The sequence below is a fragment of the Talpa europaea genome, assembly GCF_964194135.1.
Source record: "Talpa europaea genome assembly, chromosome: 3".
In the NCBI taxonomy this organism is placed as follows: Eukaryota; Metazoa; Chordata; class Mammalia; order Eulipotyphla; family Talpidae; genus Talpa; species Talpa europaea.
The window spans coordinates 144,524,887-144,544,232 of record NC_140069.1 but is presented as its reverse complement, the minus strand read 5'-3'; the positions used below and the strand labels follow the sequence as shown (position 1 = coordinate 144,544,232).

Genomic DNA, 19,346 nt, shown 5'->3' with positions numbered 1-19,346 from the left:
TTGTTTAGAATTTGTATAGAAATTTTGTACAGAAAAGTTCGTATAGAAAAATTGGGGGGCATCCCAGCCTTGATAGTTTATACCTTAATTCAGTTGTTGTATTTCTCAGTTCTAGAATTTATAGGATTATTTCAAAGGTTTATATTTTATCTTTGTGATATTTTCTGTTTGTCCATGAATCATGCTTCTCATTTTTTCAGTTCTCTGTCATCTTTTATTAAATTCATTCAGTTGATTATTTCATATTATTTATCAGGTAACTCATCACTCTGATCTTTAAGGGTTGTTTCTGGGCATTTATTTTGTTCCTTGATTGGTCCATATTTCTTATTTCTTTGTATGCCTTATGATCTTCAGTTGAGATCTGAGTTTTTGGAAAACAGCTACCTCTCCCAGTCCATACCAGCTGATTTCAAACAGGGGAATAATTCATCAACCATTCCTGTTAGTCCTGGGATTTCTTAATGATTTCTGAGGTTGCAGTGCCTCTGAATGTGGACATGTGTTTCCTCAGATAAAGGTTGACAGTCTCTTCTCTGTAACCTGTCTCTCCATACTTCTAAAATGCTCAAGAGCTCACTTTCCTTTATTCTCGATTACCTGACCTGGTGTCTACACTGCCTTTCATATCAGCATTATGAGAGGTAAGACAGAAAAATCCTCATGATGGACATCGCCCCAAGAGCTGGAATATACACAGGTGGTCCACTCATCCTTTTCCCACATGAGGAAGAGCTGGGAGAATTTTCATCTGATATTGCAACAGGGTAAGAAAAAGTATGTAGAAAAAAAAGGTTTTAGTAAGTATGTCAAGAGCACAGGTAAAATGCCTTGAGTTTATCTACACACTTCTGGTGTCTCTTCGTGGCGTAGAGCTAGTTGGGGATGCTGCAATATGTTAACAAGTCTGGTCCTCACGAGGGCACTGGGCACATCTATTTTGGATGCATGAAAGAATAAGAGCTTGGGCTTCCTATTTTGCCATTTTGCTGATGATATTCTTGGATAAATCTCATCCTCCTATAAATGACATTTATGGGAAAATTGACTTGAGTTTTATTGCTCTAGCAAACACATCCTTGAGAAAAATCCACTGGAAGACTATCCTACTCCCTTTATCATAGTGCCTCTGCTTCTGCACTGCTCTGTTGAAGGCAGCCTTCACTTGGGCATTCCTCAGACTGTAGATGAGGGGGTTCAGCAATGGGTTGAAGAGGGTGTAAAACAGGGAAAGGATTTTTTTCTGCTCGTCTTGGTGACCATTGTCTGGGATCACATAAAACATCATGGCAATGCCAAAGTAGATCCCAACCACACAGAGGTGGGAGGAGCAGGTGGAGAAAGCCTTTTTGCGGCCCTCCTTTGACTTGATCTTCATGATGGCCAAGAGGATGCACATGTAGGAGACCAGCATCAAGGAAAGGGGCCCCACTAAGATAAACACTGCAGCTACAAAGAGGAAACTTTTGTTTATCCAAGTATCCCCACAGGCCACTTTGAGCAGAGCTAGGAGTTCACAAAAGAATTGGTTAATCTCCTGGAGTCCACAGTAGGGAACCCTCAGAAAAAGAATTAGATTTCCTAAGGCCAGCAAAATGCCACAAGTCCAGGAGGTGATGGCCAGCACCGAGCACAGTCTCCAGCTCATTATGACTGTGTAGTGGAGAGGATGGCAGATGGCCACGTACCTGTCATAGGACATCACCACCAAACTCAGGCACTCTGTTGCAGCAAAAGTCAAATACAAAAACATCTGCATAGTGCATGTGACAAAGGAGATGGTCTTTCTGTGTTTCACCAGGTTTTCTAGCAGTTTGGGCAAATTGCTGGAAGCATAGGACATGTCAAGGATGGCCAGATGAGAGAGGAAGAAGTACATGGGGGTGTGCAGTCTGACATCCAGCCAGATGAGCCCCCAAGATCATGCCATTTGCTAGCAGGTTGGAGACATACAGCAGGGAGAAGACACAGCAGAGAAGCACTTCCATGTCTGCACTGAGCGGGAATCCCACCAGGATGAGTTCTGGGACCCCTGACTGGTTGTCCCCCATCCTTAATGATGTTTGGTCCAGGACTGAAACATGATGAAATAACCAGAGCTGTAGGGTAATGAAACCTGGAGTTATTTTCCTTACATTGTACTCAAAGAAAACTTGTATGTTCATCTCTATTTGAGCAATTTTCCCGGTGTTTTCCTTTTAACTTTTATTAAAAATTAAACTTTCATATATTATCAAGAATCATAAACAATGCCACTATATATTTCACCAAATTGATTTTTTATCTTTGTTTCATCATCTCTATTTCTTTTTGTATACACATATACAATTTTTTTTAAAGATTTATTTATTTATTTATACAAGCACTGGGTACAGTCAGAAGCATGGGAGGGTAAGAGAATTCACCAGAGTCAGAGCAGAGAGCAGAACAGGCAGACTGATGAAGTACACTGCTGAGGGGAGCAGCGGGCAGCAGAAGAGGTCTGCGCCATGTGGGACCCTCACCTGGTGGCCGGGTTCGAACTGGTGCTGCAGAGGCTGAGGGCAGCTTCGCAACCCAGCGCTCAACCGCTGGTGCCACGGGGGAGGCCCTACATATAAATTTTTGAAGCCCCTAAGTGCTTGGTGAAGTGTTTGGTTATTCCTAAACCTTTTATAACATTTTTTCAACAAGGATATTTATAATCTAGTCTTAGAATTATTAACATATCGGGAACTGTAACACTAACGTTATTCTCTATTGTAATGCATCATTTTCTATTTCTCTGGTCCATAATGCAATCCAATGTCATATATAAAAACATGATATTTATAGATTGAAATAATGACTAGATTGAAGTGGTTACTAGTCTTTTTCTGCCTTCGTATTGATATTATGGCAAGGACAGACCAGTTGGTTCATGTAATGTCCATCTAGTTACTTTTCCCACTGATTCCCCATGCTTTAGTCAGGTTTCAATTTTTTTGGTTGTACTAAAAACAGCGTTTCTGTGCTGTTATTAATATGCAGATAATGTTTGTTCAGTATTGGGGATACTAATGTGGATCACTGGGCTTAGGTGGTGTCTTCCTACCAGGTGCCATAAAATTACGAATATATAACTTCTAGGTACTTGTTAATTCTTATGTCATTATTCTAGGCTCACTCTGTACATACCCACTTCAGCTGGGAATTGGTTATTTCCATAAAAGTCAGGTTATTTAAGTAAAAAGTCATATTTTCAAAGCAATATCTGAATTTATTGGATTTTTAATAACCAGTATTTTCCCTATGATTGTCAAATTTCTAATATCCTCCTTTCATTGGTAGAACATATAATTTTGGAAAGTACAGAGAATGTTATGGGAATGAGGAATTCTTAAGTTTACTAGTTTTAATCCTACCACATCTTTAGTACTCCTTTACATCTTTACTGAGATCTATGATGTATATAGTTTTGTTTCATTCTTTTTGACTTTCTTTCATGCTTAAAATAGAAATTAGCCATAAAAATACTGTGGAATTGGGGCATCCCTGGTGGTGCAGGCAGTTGAGCACAGTGCTGTGAAGCTGTCCGCAGCCTCTGCAGCGCGGATTCGATCCCGGCCGGCCAGCAAGGGTCCCACATGGCGAGCAGACCTCTCCTGTCTCGCCCGCTGCTCCCCTCAGCAGTGTATTTCAGTAGATCTGCCTGTTCTACTCCCCACTCTGTCTCTGGTGAATCCTCTCACCCTCCCACACATCTGGCCTGTACCCTGGTACTTGTATAAATAAATAAATCTTTAAAAAAAGAGAGATTAAAGATTTAATTAAAAAATACTGTGGAATTATGGGCAGCTGGCCCTCCTTATGTAAAGATTCATGGTTTGTGGTTTCATATACAGTCAACTTTGGTCAGAAAATATAATTTTCTAGAAGACACTGTGTGTGTGTGTAAGAAAGAGAGAAAATTCACTTAACACTTACTAGAGCATATTCCTACAATTGTTCTTTGTGTTCTTAGTCCTGTTGTTAATCTATTACTGGGCATTCATGACAGGTGTGTGTGCAGGAAACACTGCATGCTTCGGGTCAGCACTACCGTGGTTTTAGGCATCACTGGGCACTTGGATCACATCCCTGGTGAGTGGCAGGAGACTCCCTACTACAGGTCCCCATGGAGACTGTCGGGAGTAGGTGAGCATGAATTCTGAACAGGCATTGACCGAAATGGGAAATGCACAAGGGTCCTTTAAAACACCAGTGTGCTCACACAGGGCAGCCACTACCTCACTGTGTGAGCTGAAGGGGGACTAGACAGCAGGGAGCCTGAGGGGTCCTTCCTGGGGGTGTTTTGTGAGCCCACAACCTGTGACTGTGGAAAGGAAGGTGGGCGTTTGCTTGTTCCTGTCTAGAACCACTAAAAGTTTAGGTACAAGCAACTTACATATAATGCCTTTGTTTTTTTGTAAAATATATGATTTATTTTGGCTGGTTGACATCTAAAAAGCTCTACATACTTAAGGAATGTGGAGTTAAGTACACACCTGAGCAACCATCATCATCTATGGCATAAACATCTCCACAAATTTCCTACCAACACCACGATATTTTCTACTATAGGGAATTACAGTAGATGAATATGAGAGCTTTCAGCATCCAATTAAATGCATATCATAAACCACAATATCTGAAAAGTTTGCATTCTCACTATAAAGACTTGTGTAATGCCAAGATAAACTCAGAGATGGGGTGGGGGGCGAAGCCAATTGTCATTTGTGTGAGCTGACGTAACTCCTTTCAGCAGACATAGAAGTCTTGTGAGGATGCTGACACAGGCATGTCTATGCAGCCTAGAATGTGGGTCTAGATGAGGCAGACTCCCAACCCATTTGTGAAATGTTAAGCAGGAACATACAATTTCACACATCAGGTCATATGCCAGCATTATGACAGTCTGTCCACACAGATCTTCAAATATCTCAAGGATTATAAATTTGAAAGAGATACCCCAAGTCACATGAACCAAACTATAAATTATTCTAGTTTTTGAGCTCAGATTGCTCTACAGTCCCTTTCCATGGACATGCATCATCACCTTCTTACGGAGCAAGATAAAAATTCTACTTTACTAATTTCACAATTGGACTTGAACATTTATGGTTGATTCCTGATTAATATCTATAAATTTAAGATCGATCCTATTTAAGATCATTGTTTCTATAGGGTACACTTGAATAAATATGAAGACATGGCCACATTATATCTGTAGTGGGAATGGTATCACATAAATGACTTAAAACCTGCTTTGAAGTGATACTTATAAGAATGTTTCAGGGAATCAGTTTACTGAAAATTTAGTTTATGGAAAAGAAAGTATCCTAAGTAAGAGCCTTGAAGCACGTGCTCAGCATTTTGAATGTTTGCAAAGTTATCAGGCTAAGAAAGGCAGGGCTTGGAGATGTGTATCCCTTCAGGAACTTTGGAATGAACACATTTGAGAGACAGTCCCTGACTCCCGTTTCTATACATATTATTGCTTCTGGAAAGTTATATGAGTGCAGTGGTAGTTATTCAGTTTTGCTACAACTACAGAAACAGTATGATATTGTGTGAAATGGGTATGGTTGTGTGTATTTTTTAAGTTAGTCATTTTAGTGTCTGAATAATAAACTCTGTAATCTTCATTTCCATTATGATCATTTTCATTTCATTGAAATATTTTAAAAAATAATTTAAAGAGGTAGATTAAGTCTATTAGAGAATACAGCATGGATAGAAGAATACTTTATGACAGCCTCAATAAAATTTCCATTTTCTAGTTAGAAACAATAAAATAATAGTTCAGAAAATACAAGTTTCAATGTGAGTATGTGTAACTCTCCATTTCTCAGGATGGTAATGAAACGAGGGAGCTAGATGTGATTTCTCCAGCTGCAGACAGCAGAATTGGCTCTCATCCTACCTTATTTTTAATAGGACAGATACTTGCACAAACACAACAAATTCTGATCTAGAAATTATCAAGATTGAAGGACACCTTGAAAAGCTTCAATAAGAAACAATTATGTGACAAACTTACCTCTGCAGTGTTTCACCAGGGAAAAGACTATTGTAACTGGTACTAGAATTTTCTTTTCCAGTAACAGAGGTTACTCGACCCTCTCTTTTAGGCAATATAAAGTCTTTCTTTTCTTTTGACCATATCGGAAGCTTATCTAGAAAAAATGCCAGATTCCTCCTCAAACCCAACGCAGCTGGGTGTCTGCACCACCTCCACTCAGCCGCACTGGGGAGTGATGACAAGAATGGCAAAGACAACAGAAGCTCCACCACATCTCAACAGCTAGAGCGTTCTAGAGCTGGAGCATGGATGGGACTGGGTGTCCACCCCATTTATCTTCAATCACACTTGATTCAGGGGGGACTCATGATATTTCACCCAGGAATGCCATTCCTCTCCACAAAGCCATGCTGGTTTCTGCTGAAGCCCTGTGTTACCTCAGCTACCTGTGCTAAAAGTCACCTCCGCACCAGCAAATCTTGTTACATAAGCAGCATTGGCTCTTCCTCAGGAAACTATTTTGACTAAGATAAGAGTCTTCAGAGGTGAGGGACATACTCTAAGATACTGTGGCAGGCGTCAGAAGAGAAATCTAGACTGAGGCGCATTTGCTACAATTGATGATATTTTTGCAACAATTATGAAGTTCTAAAGTACATTTCTAAGAGTAAGGGTTAAGAACTGCAATTCCCAAAAGGATAATAAGACACACTTAGCTATATTTTTCTAACTCTCTGTAAGGTGGCAGGACAATATCCCTGAAACTTCTCTCTGGAGGAGAGGAAAGCTTTTGCCCATATTCCTGGAGGAATATTCTGGGCCAGAGGCAGGTCACAAGTTGGCATTACTCTGTATCCACACAGATTTTCAAATGTCTCAAGGGTAAGCATCATAAACATGAGAGAGAAGTCACAAACTAGAGGTAACAAACCTTTGAGATTATTTCAGTGTTGAGTTTATTCTATACTTCAGCCGCCTCAAATTTCTATGAGAAGATGTGGCTGTTAGAGGTTTAGAGAAGGTTCCCATGAAGCCTGTTTGAGCAAACCTAATAAGGAAGAGACTCCCCAAAATAGGTGCATATTCTCTGAAGTAGGGTCTGATCGATGCACATGAGGAAAGGTTATAGTGTACATATCAGCTACCACTGACTTCTCATTATGTCTAGACAACATTCAAATACTGCATATGCCTTAATGAAATCACTGTTGACTTAGTGATATGAGATTTAAATAAACTAAGTAGAAATTTCTTTCTTGATAAAGGGGACTATGAGAATTTTGGAAAATTTCTGTTATCTAATCTGTTCAAAATTAGATTTATCAACAACTAAAATATTGTAAGTTTTTCACCCCTATTTTCTCACTAGGAGTTGGTGCAGTTTTTCAAAAGTTACAATATACATACTTTATATTTTAACACTTGTATGCAGAAGCAAATAAAAAAATTCTACTTATTTTCAAAGACAGACATTCAAGCATTTTGCTAAACTAGAATGCAGTGCTACTATTTCACTTTTTGCTTTAGGGCAGTTATTTAAAACATCTTTTACATGTGTTATCAGATAATGGGACTTTTATTTTTGAATGAAGTAATAATTTTTTAAAGTTCTATTCTAATTTCCTTTCTCCAGTTTTATTTAGGTATTATTGATATATATATATATATTATATACTTATATGTAAAACATAATGATTTCATTGTGAAGTACCGGTCAGGGGGACTAACTTATCAATCATTTCACTTAAACATTGTTTGTGTGTGTGCCTAGTAATGCTTACAACCTACTCTCACAAATTTTAAGTGTATAATACATCACTTTTTAAAAGTATTTTTGTTGAGGTGATGCTTGATGCTGATGATATTAATAATCATATATTCTAAATGTTAATACACCATGCTGTATACACCATGCTGTATATTAGTTCTCCAAAACTTAGTCATCTAATAAGTGAAATTTTGGGCCCTTTGACCACCAAATGCCCAGCTCCCCACCCCTCTCTGCTGTCATCCAGACATCGACTCTGCTCCATCAATTTGACTGCAAGCTTTCCTGATGTCTAAACAGAAAATTTCTATTTGGTATGATTTGGTAGAGTCACTTTTTTGGTTCTGAGGTCCAAATTTGTATAGAAATTTTGTATAGAAAAATTTGTATAGAAAAATTGGGCATCCCAGACCCTCAACAACTAGACCTAACTGAATAAATATACTTGACAAATGCTCCCCTGACCCACCAACTCTCTCTCCCTCTCCTGGGCTTCCCTGTCCCCAGAGACACAACAGAATTGAAATTGGGCCAGCACGTGAGAGGAAGAGCTTCGCACCTCTCCTTCTAAACCAAATTCTGGAATGATTCAGTTCAGTGAGGGAGGCGTGTCCACCACCAAGATGGCCCAAAGCAGCATGTTCTGTGTGAAGCCATTAGCCAAGTTGAGGACGCAGAGGGAAAGCTCTCTTCTGTACATCCCAAATGCACTAAAATCATAATCCATTTATTAAAATAGAACATTAATGACTTATTTCACACAATTTACATCAAGTTAAATGTGTTACTCAGATGGAAGTCCATAAGAAAGAGAATCCTTTCAAACTAAAGGAAATGCTTTCACCAGCAGGTGTAGAGAAGCCAGCATTACTGATTTTACCACCAGAAGCGTGATGAGAAGGTCACTGTCATGTCACAAGTCCAGAGGGCTTTGTCCTCCATGAGAGAGAGTGATGTTGGCTCCTTCAAAGTTGTCTCACAGCTCTGTAGTCTCCACAATCTTTTTAACATAGATTGACCCAAACACTAAAAATACTGGAGGAATATTTACCAACAGTCTTTACATATTGGTTAGAATATGACCAAGTTCATCACATAGGCAATGACGTAACCCAGGAATAAGTGTCACGTCTGATCAATGCCCCAAATCCTAGGTTCTGGGACCCTTCGAAATTTTCCAATGAGGTTCATTTTCTATTTCCTATCATAACTTGAAATATGTCTGAGAATTGTTTTTATGGTCACAGGTAGATTGAATACGTCCACTCCTTATTGTCATTTGCAATTATTTCAAAGAGAATTTTAGAGTTTCTTAATCAAGTATTTCAGTATCCTCACAATTAGCGCAGTAGAAGCACAATGCATAACAATATTTACACTATGAAAATTCTGTTCTTGTGCTCCAGCTTGAGTGACTTTTCATTATGCTTTTCATCAGAATAAGAAAACAGAATTTTTGTAGTCATCAGCTAAAGCATTTCCTAAATATATTTTTGTGCAAACACATATAACAAAATTTTATTTTTTTTATTTTTTGTAAATTTTTTTTTTTGCATAGAAGTGCTGGGGTTTGGTCCAGAAGTGTGTATGTGTGAGGGTGTGAGGGGATTCACAAGAGACAGGGTGGGGAGCAGAGCAGGTAGATCTACTGAGATACACTGCCAAGGGGAGCAGCAGGCGAGACAGAAGTGGTCTGCTGCGCCATGTTGTTTAGCTCCCTGGCCAGGGATCAAACTCAGGCCATAGTGATAATAGTGAGACTTAACCCATAGGCCACCAGGGAGGTCCACATAACCAAATTTTAATTTTTTAAAATATGGTGGCATTGCATCATTCCAATATGTACAAACATCACCACTATCCGTCTCAGAACGCTTTCATCCCAGAGGCTCTGTACCCTTTAAACGATAACTCACCATCCCTCCCTCGACCAGTCAATTTCTAGCAACCAAATTACTCTTCACGGCTGGGAATGTGATCATCACAGCGATCACTTTTTTTTCTTAGTCTAGCCTTGTGTTTGCCAATATTGTTCAATTTTTCAGAAAATCAACTCTTAGTTACCTATTTTCATAATGCTTTTCTATCTGTTTTCTCTCTACTCTTAACATTTATTCTTTCTTTCCTTCTCTGAATTGGGGTTTGGTTTTCCTGCTTTTCCTAGGACATTAAGTGTAAAGTGAGGTTGTTGATTTGCATCTTTCTTCTTTTGTTGGTAAGAGTTGCTGCTGTAAATTTCCCTCAGTACTGATTTTCTTACACCCCATTTCTTTGGCTACACATAGTTTCTAGTTTTCCTTTGTGCCCCTATGGTGAATATTTTAATTCAGTTGTTCTATTTCTCAGCTCCAGACTTTGTCAGGTTATTTTTAAAAGTTTTTGAAAGCATTCTTATGATATTTTCCTTTTGTCCATGAATCATTTTCCTTAATTTTTTTTCAGTTCTCAGTCATCTCATATTGAATTCATTGAAATGATTATTTCATATTCTTTGCCAGGTAATTCATCACTCTGCTCTTTAAGCTTGTTTCTGGGCATTTACTTTGTTCCTTTGATTTGGTCCATCTTTCATATTTCTTTGTGTGTCTTATGATCTTGAGTTGAGATTTTGGTTGTTAGGAAAACAGCTACTTCTCCAGTCTATACCTACTGATTTGAAAAAGGGAGAGAATTCAGCAACCATTTTGTCAGTTTTGGGATTTCTTAACACTGCCTTCTGAGAATGGAGCATCTCATTTTCTCAGCTAATTAGGTTTGAATGCCACTACTTTGAAGCCTTCACCCCACTCTGCCTGTTGCTTTTGTGAGATACTAAAGTCTCTCTATACTTTCATAAAGCTGGCATGCTCACGTGTCTTTGAATTTAGTGACTTGGTGACACTGCTTTTCACATCAGCATTATGAGAGAGGGAAGACAGAAAACATCCAGAGGACAGACATCACCCCAAGAGCCGGAACACACACAAGTCATCCACTCTTCCTTTTGCCACTTGAGGGAGAGCTGAGAGGATTTTCCTCTGATTGTGCAGTAGGGCCAGGTAAGGTATGTAAAGAGCACAGGTAAAATGCCATGAGTTTGTCTATCCAATGACTGTGTCTCTTTGTGCCTTACTCTTGGTCTGGGTGCTGCAATTCTGAGCCACTTTATGGTATTCTCACAAGGGCAATTTATTATATAAATAGTTCAGCTCCAAGAAGGAATGAGAGCTCGGGGATTCTTATTTTGCCATTTTGCTGATGATATTCTTGGATAATTCCCATTCTTTATAATGACTTTTATGGGCTGAATTTATGGGAGTTTAATTGCTGTAGCAAACACATGCTTGAGAAAAATTCAGGGAGGGAAAATTCCACCCTCATTTATTCATAGTGTCTCTGCTTCTGCACCGCTCTATTGAAGGCAGCCTTCACTTGAGCATTCCTCAGACTGTAGATGAGGGGGTTTAGCAATGGGTTGAAGAGGGTATAAAACAGGGAAAGGACTTTCTTCTGCTCATCTTGGTGGCCATTGTCTGGGACCAAGTACATTGTCATGGCAATGCCAAAGTACAACCCAACCACACAGAGGTGGGACGAGCAGGTGGAGAAGGCCTTTCTGCGGCCCTCCTTTGACTTGATCTTCAGGATGGCCAAGACGATGCGCATGTAGGAGAACAGCATCAAGGAAAGGGGCCCCACTAAGATAAATGCACCAGAAGAAAGGATCAAAACTTTGTTAATCCAAGTGTCCCCACAGGCCACTTTGAGGAGAGCTAGGAGTTCACAAAAGAAGTGGTTCACCTCCTGGGACCCACAGTAGGGAAATCTTAGAAAGAGAATTAGATGTAGTAGGGCCACAGAAAAGCCACATGGCCAACAAGTGATGGCCAGCACCGAGCACAGTCTCCAGTTCATGATGACCGTGTAGTGGAGAGGATGGCAGATGGCCACGTACCTGTCATAGGACATCACCACCAAAATCAGGCACTCTGTGGAAGCAAAAGCCAAATACAAATACATCTGCATAGCGCATGTGGCAAAGGAGATCGTTTTTTTGTGTTTCACCAGGTTTTCCAGAAATTTGGGCAAACTGCCAGAAGAATAGGACATGTCAATGACAGCCAGATGAGAAAGGAAGAAGTACATGGGGGTGTGGAGTCTGACGTCCAGCCAGATGAGCCCCAAGATCATGCCATTTGCCAGCAGGTTGGAGGCATACAGTAGGGAGAAGACACAGAAGAGAAGCACTTCCATGTCTGCACTGAGCGGGAATCCCACCAGGATGAGTTCTGGGACCCCTGACTGATTGTCCCCCATCCTTAATGGCAGTAGCTCCAGGAGTGAAATGTGATAGAAAGGCCAGATCTGGAGGGCAATGAAAACTGGTTATTTGTCTTTAAATTAGCTCAGAGGAAGCATACGTGTTTCTCCCTACCTGACTGCAACTTTGCTAGTGTTTCTTTGATTGCTTTTAATTTTTATGATGAGGTAATTAAACTTTCAGATAAATATCAGAATTATAGAGAATACTATATAGGTATTTCACCACCTTCTTTATTCATCTTTGTTACATTTTTATTTCTTTGTACATATGCTTTCTTGAACCAACAAAGAATGAAGTACAGACATTATGTCAGTTCACCCCTCAAATTTTATATCTTTCAAGTACAAGGATGCTCACTACTCTTAGAAATATTATCAAATCAGAAACTCTAATACTCACATGATTCTTTACTTAAATACAACATTTTCTGCTTCTCTAGCTGATGGTGCCATCCAATAATATGTATTTGTTTCCCTTTCAATGAATCACTTGCTAAACCATTCTTTACCTTAATATTGATGTTATAAATCAATACACCATTGTTTTGTGTACTGCCCACCGTTATCATTTTTCTAAAATACCCATTTGTTCGATCAGTTTATAAAGTCTTGGTTGGGTTAAAAAAAATGTTCCTATGCTGATAGGCAGATAATGTGGTTTTTTTTCTTCCAATATTGGGGATACTAATGGTGATCACTGGGCTAAGTGGTATCTCCAAATCATGCGTGTTATAAAATTATGAATACCTAATTTTTAGGTCCGTTATTACTTCTGTTTTAGGTCACTATTGGACCTTAGACTTGCCCTCTACATTACCCAGTTAAGGTTGGAATCAGTGATTTCCATAAATGACCTGGTTCTTTTTAGTAACATATTTTTAAAGCAATAACTGATCTTATTAAATGTTTAACAAAATTTTCCCCACAATTGTCAAATTTCTAATATTCTCCTTTAATTTGGAGATAATTGCAGGAAGTACATAAGATGTTAAGGGGATGGTAAATTCTTAAACTTAGTGGTTTTATCCTACTACATTTTTACTGATATCCTTTGTGAAGCCAAATCTCTTTTAATAAATTAACATTAGTATCTATGAAAATGAGCTCAATAATATGTAGTAGTTAATTTTAAGAAATGTATATACACATCCATACCATCATCACAAGCCAAGAAAAATTTAAAATACACATCAACACAATAATAAATATAAAATGTTAAAATTTGATATGAGATTTTTCTCTCATGAGCAAAAGTTATTTTCTACATGACCAATACGTTTCCAGATAATATGACATAAATCTCTTAAGATCTATGATAGAAATTGTTTTAATTCATTCTTCTTATCTTTTATGCCTAAGATTGAAATTAACAGTAAAAAAAAAAAAAAACTCTGGAAATTACTGGCAGTAGTCACCACTTATGTGGAGATTCACTGTCCATCATTTTAGATACAGTCAACTCTGGTCACAAAATATGATTTTCTATCAGATATTTTGTGTTGAAAGGAAGAGGATGGGGGAGAGACGGAGGGAGAGAGAGAGAGAGAGAGAATATTGACAACAGTTTTTAGAGCATATTCCTACAATTGTTCTTTATGTTGTTAGTTATTATTGTTAATCTCTTATTTTCCCTAATAAGTAAAACTTCATGACAGGTGTGTGTGCAGGAAACACTGCACACTTTGGGTCAGCACTACCATGATTTTGGGCATCCACTGGGCACTTGGATCACATCCCTCGGCAGTGGCAGGAGACTCCTGCTGCAGGTCTCCGTGGAGACTGTCAGGAGTAGGTGAGCATGAATTCTGAACAGGCATTGACCAAACTGGGAAATGCATGAAGGTCCTTCAAAATACAAGTGTGCTCCCGCTGTGCAGTCACTATCTCACTGTGTGAGCCTAAAGGGCCGGGGTAGGGGCCTGTAGATTGCTGGGAGACTGAGGGCTCCTTCCTGGGGTCTGTTCTGTGTGCCCACAACTGTGGAAAGGAAGGTGAGAGTCTGCTTGTTCCTGTCTAGATGCCATTCAAAGATTAGATACAAACAACTTATGTATAATGCCTTTTTCTTGTAAAATACACAATTTATATAGGTTGGTTGACATCTAAAAAGCTCCACATATTTATTGACTGTGGAGTTAAGTACACATCTGCACAACATCACATAATCTGTGTCATAAATATCACCATCACCTCCACAAATTTCCTACCAACAACACGATTTTCTACTGCAGGGAATTAGAAGAGATAAATAGGAGGGAGGGCTTTGAGTTCCAATTAAATGCATATCATAAACTACAATAACAGAAAAGTTTACATTCTTACTATGAAATCTGTGTAATCCCAAGATAAAATCAGAGATGAGGGCGAAGCCAATTGTCATTTGTGTGAGCTGACATGACTCCTTTCAGCAGACACAGAAGTCTCGTGGGTGGATGCTGTCACAGCCCTGTCTATGCAGCTTAGAATGTGAGTCTAGAAGAGGCAGGCTCCCAACCCCGCTAGTGAAATGTTAAGCAGGAACATACGATTTCACATGCCCACACGTCAGGTCACATGTGGGTATTACGACACTCTGTCCACACAGATCTTCAAATATCTCAAGGATTATAAACTTGAAAGAGATACCCCAAGTCACATGAACCAAATTATAAATTATTCCAGTTTCTGAGCTCAGGCTGTTTGACAGTCTCCCTCAATGAACATCCATCATCACCTTCTATCTATCGATGAGGAAAAGAATTCTACTTCACCAGAGAAATTCACAATTGGACTTGGACATTTATGGTTGATTTCTTATTAGCATTTATGAATAATCTATGGAATTTAAGGACAGGGTTTCTATAGGGTACACTTGAATAAACATGAAGATATGGTCACATATCTGTAGTGGAAATAGTAACAAATGAATTAAAGGAATTGATGTCTCATACCTACTTTGAAATGATAGTTATAGAAAATTGCAGGGAATTACTTTATTGAAAATACAGTATATTGGAAAGAAAGTACCCTGAGAATGAACCTTGAAGCACATGCGCAGCATTCTGAATGTTTGTAAAATACCAACCTAAGGGAGACTCCACTTAAGAGGGGATATCCCTTTAGGCATTTTGGAACGAACACATTTGAGAGACAGTCCTAGATTTCTATTTCTATACACACAAATGCATTTGGAAGGGTTCATGTAAATGCACACTGCAGGGGAAAGTTATTAAATTTTTCTACAACTATAGAATGTATATCATAGTGTGTGGAATGGGTGTAGCCACATGTCAAATTTTTAGGTTAGTTGTTTTAGCGTCTAAATAATAAACTGTAATTTTCATTTCCATTACCATCCTTTCATTTCATTGAAATATTTATTTTTAAATAATAGTGAAGGTAGATTAAATCTATTAAGTAATGCAGCATGGAAATAGAAGAGAACATTTTGTTGACAGTCTCAATAAAAATCCATTTTCTAGTAGAGACAATAAAATAATAACTCAGAAGGAAAAGGTTTGAGCGGTGAGTGCTGTGTCCTCTCCTGCAGTCTGGTAACTGAACGAGGGTGCTAGAGGTGATTTCTGAAGCTGCAGTCAGCAGAACTGGTGTCCATTCTACCTTATTTTTCAATAGAACAGATATTTTACAAACCCAGCTTCTTAGTCTAATGATTATCAAGACTGGATGATACCTTGAAAAGTTTCAATAAGAAACAATTATGTGACAAACTTACCTCTGCAGTGTTTCAGCAGGGAAAAGACTATTGTAACGGGTACCAGAATTTTCTTTTCCAGTAACAGAGTTTACTCTACCCTCTCTTTTATGTAAGATCAAGCCCTTTTCTTTTGACCATATTGAAGGCTTATCCAGAAGAAATGCCTGCACCTGAAGCCACTCATTCTTCCAGATTCTTCCTCAAACCCTTCAGAGTTGGGTGTCTGCACAACCTCCACTCAGCCACACTGGGGAGTGATGATGCAAGAACTGCAAAGACACCAGAAGCTCCACCACATCTCTACAACTAGAGGGTTCTGAGGAGAGGATCTGGGTGTCCACCCCATTTATCTGCAAACACATTGGATTCAGGGGAGACTCACGATATTTCACCCAGGAATGCCATTCCTCTCCTCAAAGCCATGCTGGTTTCTGCTGCAGCCCTGTGTTACCTCAGCTACCTGTGCTGAAAGTCACCTCCCCACCAGCAAATCTTTTTACATAAGCATCACTGGCTATTCCTCAAGAATCTATTTTGACCAAGACAAGACCCTTCAGAGGTGAGGGACATACTCTAAAATACTGTTGCAGGATTCAGAGGATACATCTCAGACTGAGGAGAGTTTGTTACAACTCCTAATGGTTCTGCAACAGATTATGAAGCTCTAAATTACACTCCTAGAGGCAAAAATTTTATTTAGAATCAGTTAGGAACTGTAATTCCCAGAAGGATAATAAGACATAGTTAGTTATATTTATCTAACTCTCTGTAAGGTGGGAGGACAAGATCCCTGAAATGTCTCTCTGGAGGAGAGTAAAGGTTTTGCACATATTCCTGGAGGAATATTCTGGGCCAAAGTCAGGTTCCCTTGGCAACACACTGTATACACACAGATTTCCCAATGTCTCCAGGGTCACAAACACGAGAGAGAGGTCACAAATACTATGTACCAATCTTTGAAATTATTTCAGTTATATGAATTCATTCTGCACTCTGCCCCATGAATATCTGTGAGAACTTCTGGCTATTAGGCATTTTTAAAAGGTGGCCATGATACCTCATAGAGCAAATTGAGAAGGAAGAGAATCCTTCATACAAGGTGTATATTTCTCTGCAGGAGGATTTGTTAGTAAATCAGGAAATATCATAATTTCCATAAAGAGTTACTAATGAACCTTATTACATTTAGATAAGTATAAAATATATTATAGGAACTATATGCCTTAATCTAATCAATTTCATTATAGTGACATACAGACTCAATATCAAATAGATATTTGATGAAATGTCAAACATCAAATAGATATTTGATATTGGGAGTGATGATGCAAGAACTGCAAAGACACCAGAAGCTCCACCACATCTCTACTACTAGAGGCTTCTGGGGAGAGGATCTGGGTGTCTACTCCATTTATCTACAAACACATTGGATTCGGAGAGACTCACTATATTTCACCCAGGAATGCCATATATATATATATATATATATATATATATATATATATATATGGCATATATATCCCCTATATGAAGTCAATATTTCTCCCTCAGTGGTAAAGGGATCTTTGAGACTTTTTGAAAATTTCCATAGGTCAAAACTATATTCAAAAATCTAAAGTATTTTTTCACATTTATTCTCTCACTAGGGGCTGGTAGGGCTTTCCAAAGGATATGCATATTATATTTCAATGGGTTGTAGGCAGAAGCAAGTACAAAATCTAGCTCTTTTCCTATACCAACATTCAAGAATCTTGTAAATATAGAACACAATGTGCTATTTCATGTTTTTGTTTTGGGATAGTTATGTAAAACATATTTTACACATATTATCAAATAATGTAATTTTTATTTTTATATGAATTAGAATGTTTTTGAAGTTCAATCTTATTTTACTTTTTTCCAGCTCTAGGTGTTGTTAACATATAGCATTTTTTTTAAATACTTCTGTGTACAGCACAATGATTTCATGTATGTACGCATTGTATTGTTATAAATGGATTTTTTTTCCCTTTGACATCCTTTTGGGAAAAAAAAGTGAGATTTCAGAAGGCTGAGTGTAATGTTGACTACAATATAAGTAGTTTCTTGTTTACAAATCTGTCTTAGTGTACTTCCAGTCTAGAGTTATCTACATTCTAATCTAAAGGAAGTGATGATTTCATTGAATATTTGGTTGTTTTTACTTCCCAGGAACCAAATGGTTCCATTTGAAAGTGGCTTCCCTAACCACTACTATTCAGGATTTCCTTTGTAGACATCTTTTCAAATATTAAGACCAAAATGTATAAATGTCTCTTTGCCTTAAATCTATTGTTTTCTTAATTGCATTCCTACTTAATTCCGATTTTATTGTTTTCTAAAGTCCTATTGTATTATCCATACAGTCACACAGTTGAAGAATATTTTAATATAAGCATGTCCACAGCACTAAAATATAAAATGCTGCAAATGTTATAACTTTTTTCCTTTAAGGCCAATGTAAGTCTTCTACAGAGCTAACAACTTCCAAGGTTATGAGGAAAAAACTCTTAAGTTACATGATGAATGTAGTTCTATGCCTATGTCTTGGCTTTTCTTATCTATGGAAGTGATTAGTAAAGTAAGTATTCTGGAAGTTATTGTATATTCCTGGTGAAAATATAAGATTCAGGCAAATGATTATTCAGAAACTTGAACATATGGAATGGTCATTCAAAATATGAGTGTGGTCACACATTATCATTTTCACAACTCTAATTGTGTGAGTTTGAAGGGAGGCCTCAGAAAGCAGAAAGACTAGGGTTCCTCACTTAGGCAATACCCTTGTATGTCCACCAGCAGTGACCATAAAAAAGGTTAAAATATGCTTGTCTCTCTCTAAAAACCTTCAAGAGTCTATGTACACACAACTGATCAAGAGGGCCTTTTGATTTTAAAAATAGAACTTACTTTGGTAAAATTGACATATAAAATTTGTACCTATCTAATGTATACAACCTGATATGCTTGCGGGTAAGTATACATCCATGAAATAATCTCCATACTCTATATCATAAACATATCCATTACCTCCAAAAATGTCCTATCTCAAAAGGAGACTTTTTCTATTCTAGAGAATTACAGTGGATGGATATGAGGAGACTGTTCAGGCACCAATAAATACATAGGCTTAGACAATAATAAGAGTAAAGAGTTACATGCTCATGATGATCTGTGGAAAATCAAGATATAACAAAAAATGAGTTTGTGGTTGATACCAATAGTCATTTTTTTGAACTGAGATGACTATCTTACCTAGCTGTAAAAGTCCCATGACTAGGTAAAATGACATAAATATGTTTTGTGCCTCTTACAACAGTCACTAAAATTTTAGATGAAATAGTCAAGTATTGTGTATTAAATGTATTAATATAATTTATATTCTAAATGTAAACATCAATTAATTTAATATATATAAATATCAGGTCACATATTGGCATTATAATGTATTCTGATAGATTTCTATTATTTCATGGTCATGATAGGCGAGAGACAACAATAATGACAGTACTCCTAAAATTACCACCCCCCAAATTATT

At 38.0% G+C, this 19,346-nt stretch overlaps 2 protein-coding genes across 2 annotated transcripts; both read right to left on the bottom strand.

Annotated features, from left to right (window-relative positions):
* Positions 1 to 1,033: 1,033 nt before the first annotated feature.
* LOC311168992 (olfactory receptor 2A5-like) lies at positions 1,034 to 2,051 on the bottom strand (the record flags this gene model as incomplete). Its single annotated transcript, XM_084230694.1, is given in 2 exon segments — positions 1,034 to 1,915; positions 1,917 to 2,051. Coding segments are annotated over 2 exon segments (1,017 nt in total).
* A 9,099-nt stretch (positions 2,052 to 11,150) lies between these two features.
* LOC311168990 (olfactory receptor 2A5-like) lies at positions 11,151 to 12,086 on the bottom strand (the record flags this gene model as incomplete). The annotated part of the gene is made up of 1 exon (XM_084230692.1): positions 11,151 to 12,086. The coding sequence occupies one exon, from the start codon at positions 12,084 to 12,086 to the stop codon at positions 11,151 to 11,153; it is 936 nt and encodes a 311-aa protein (XP_084086818.1).
* Between the last annotated feature and the right edge of the window lie 7,260 nt (positions 12,087 to 19,346).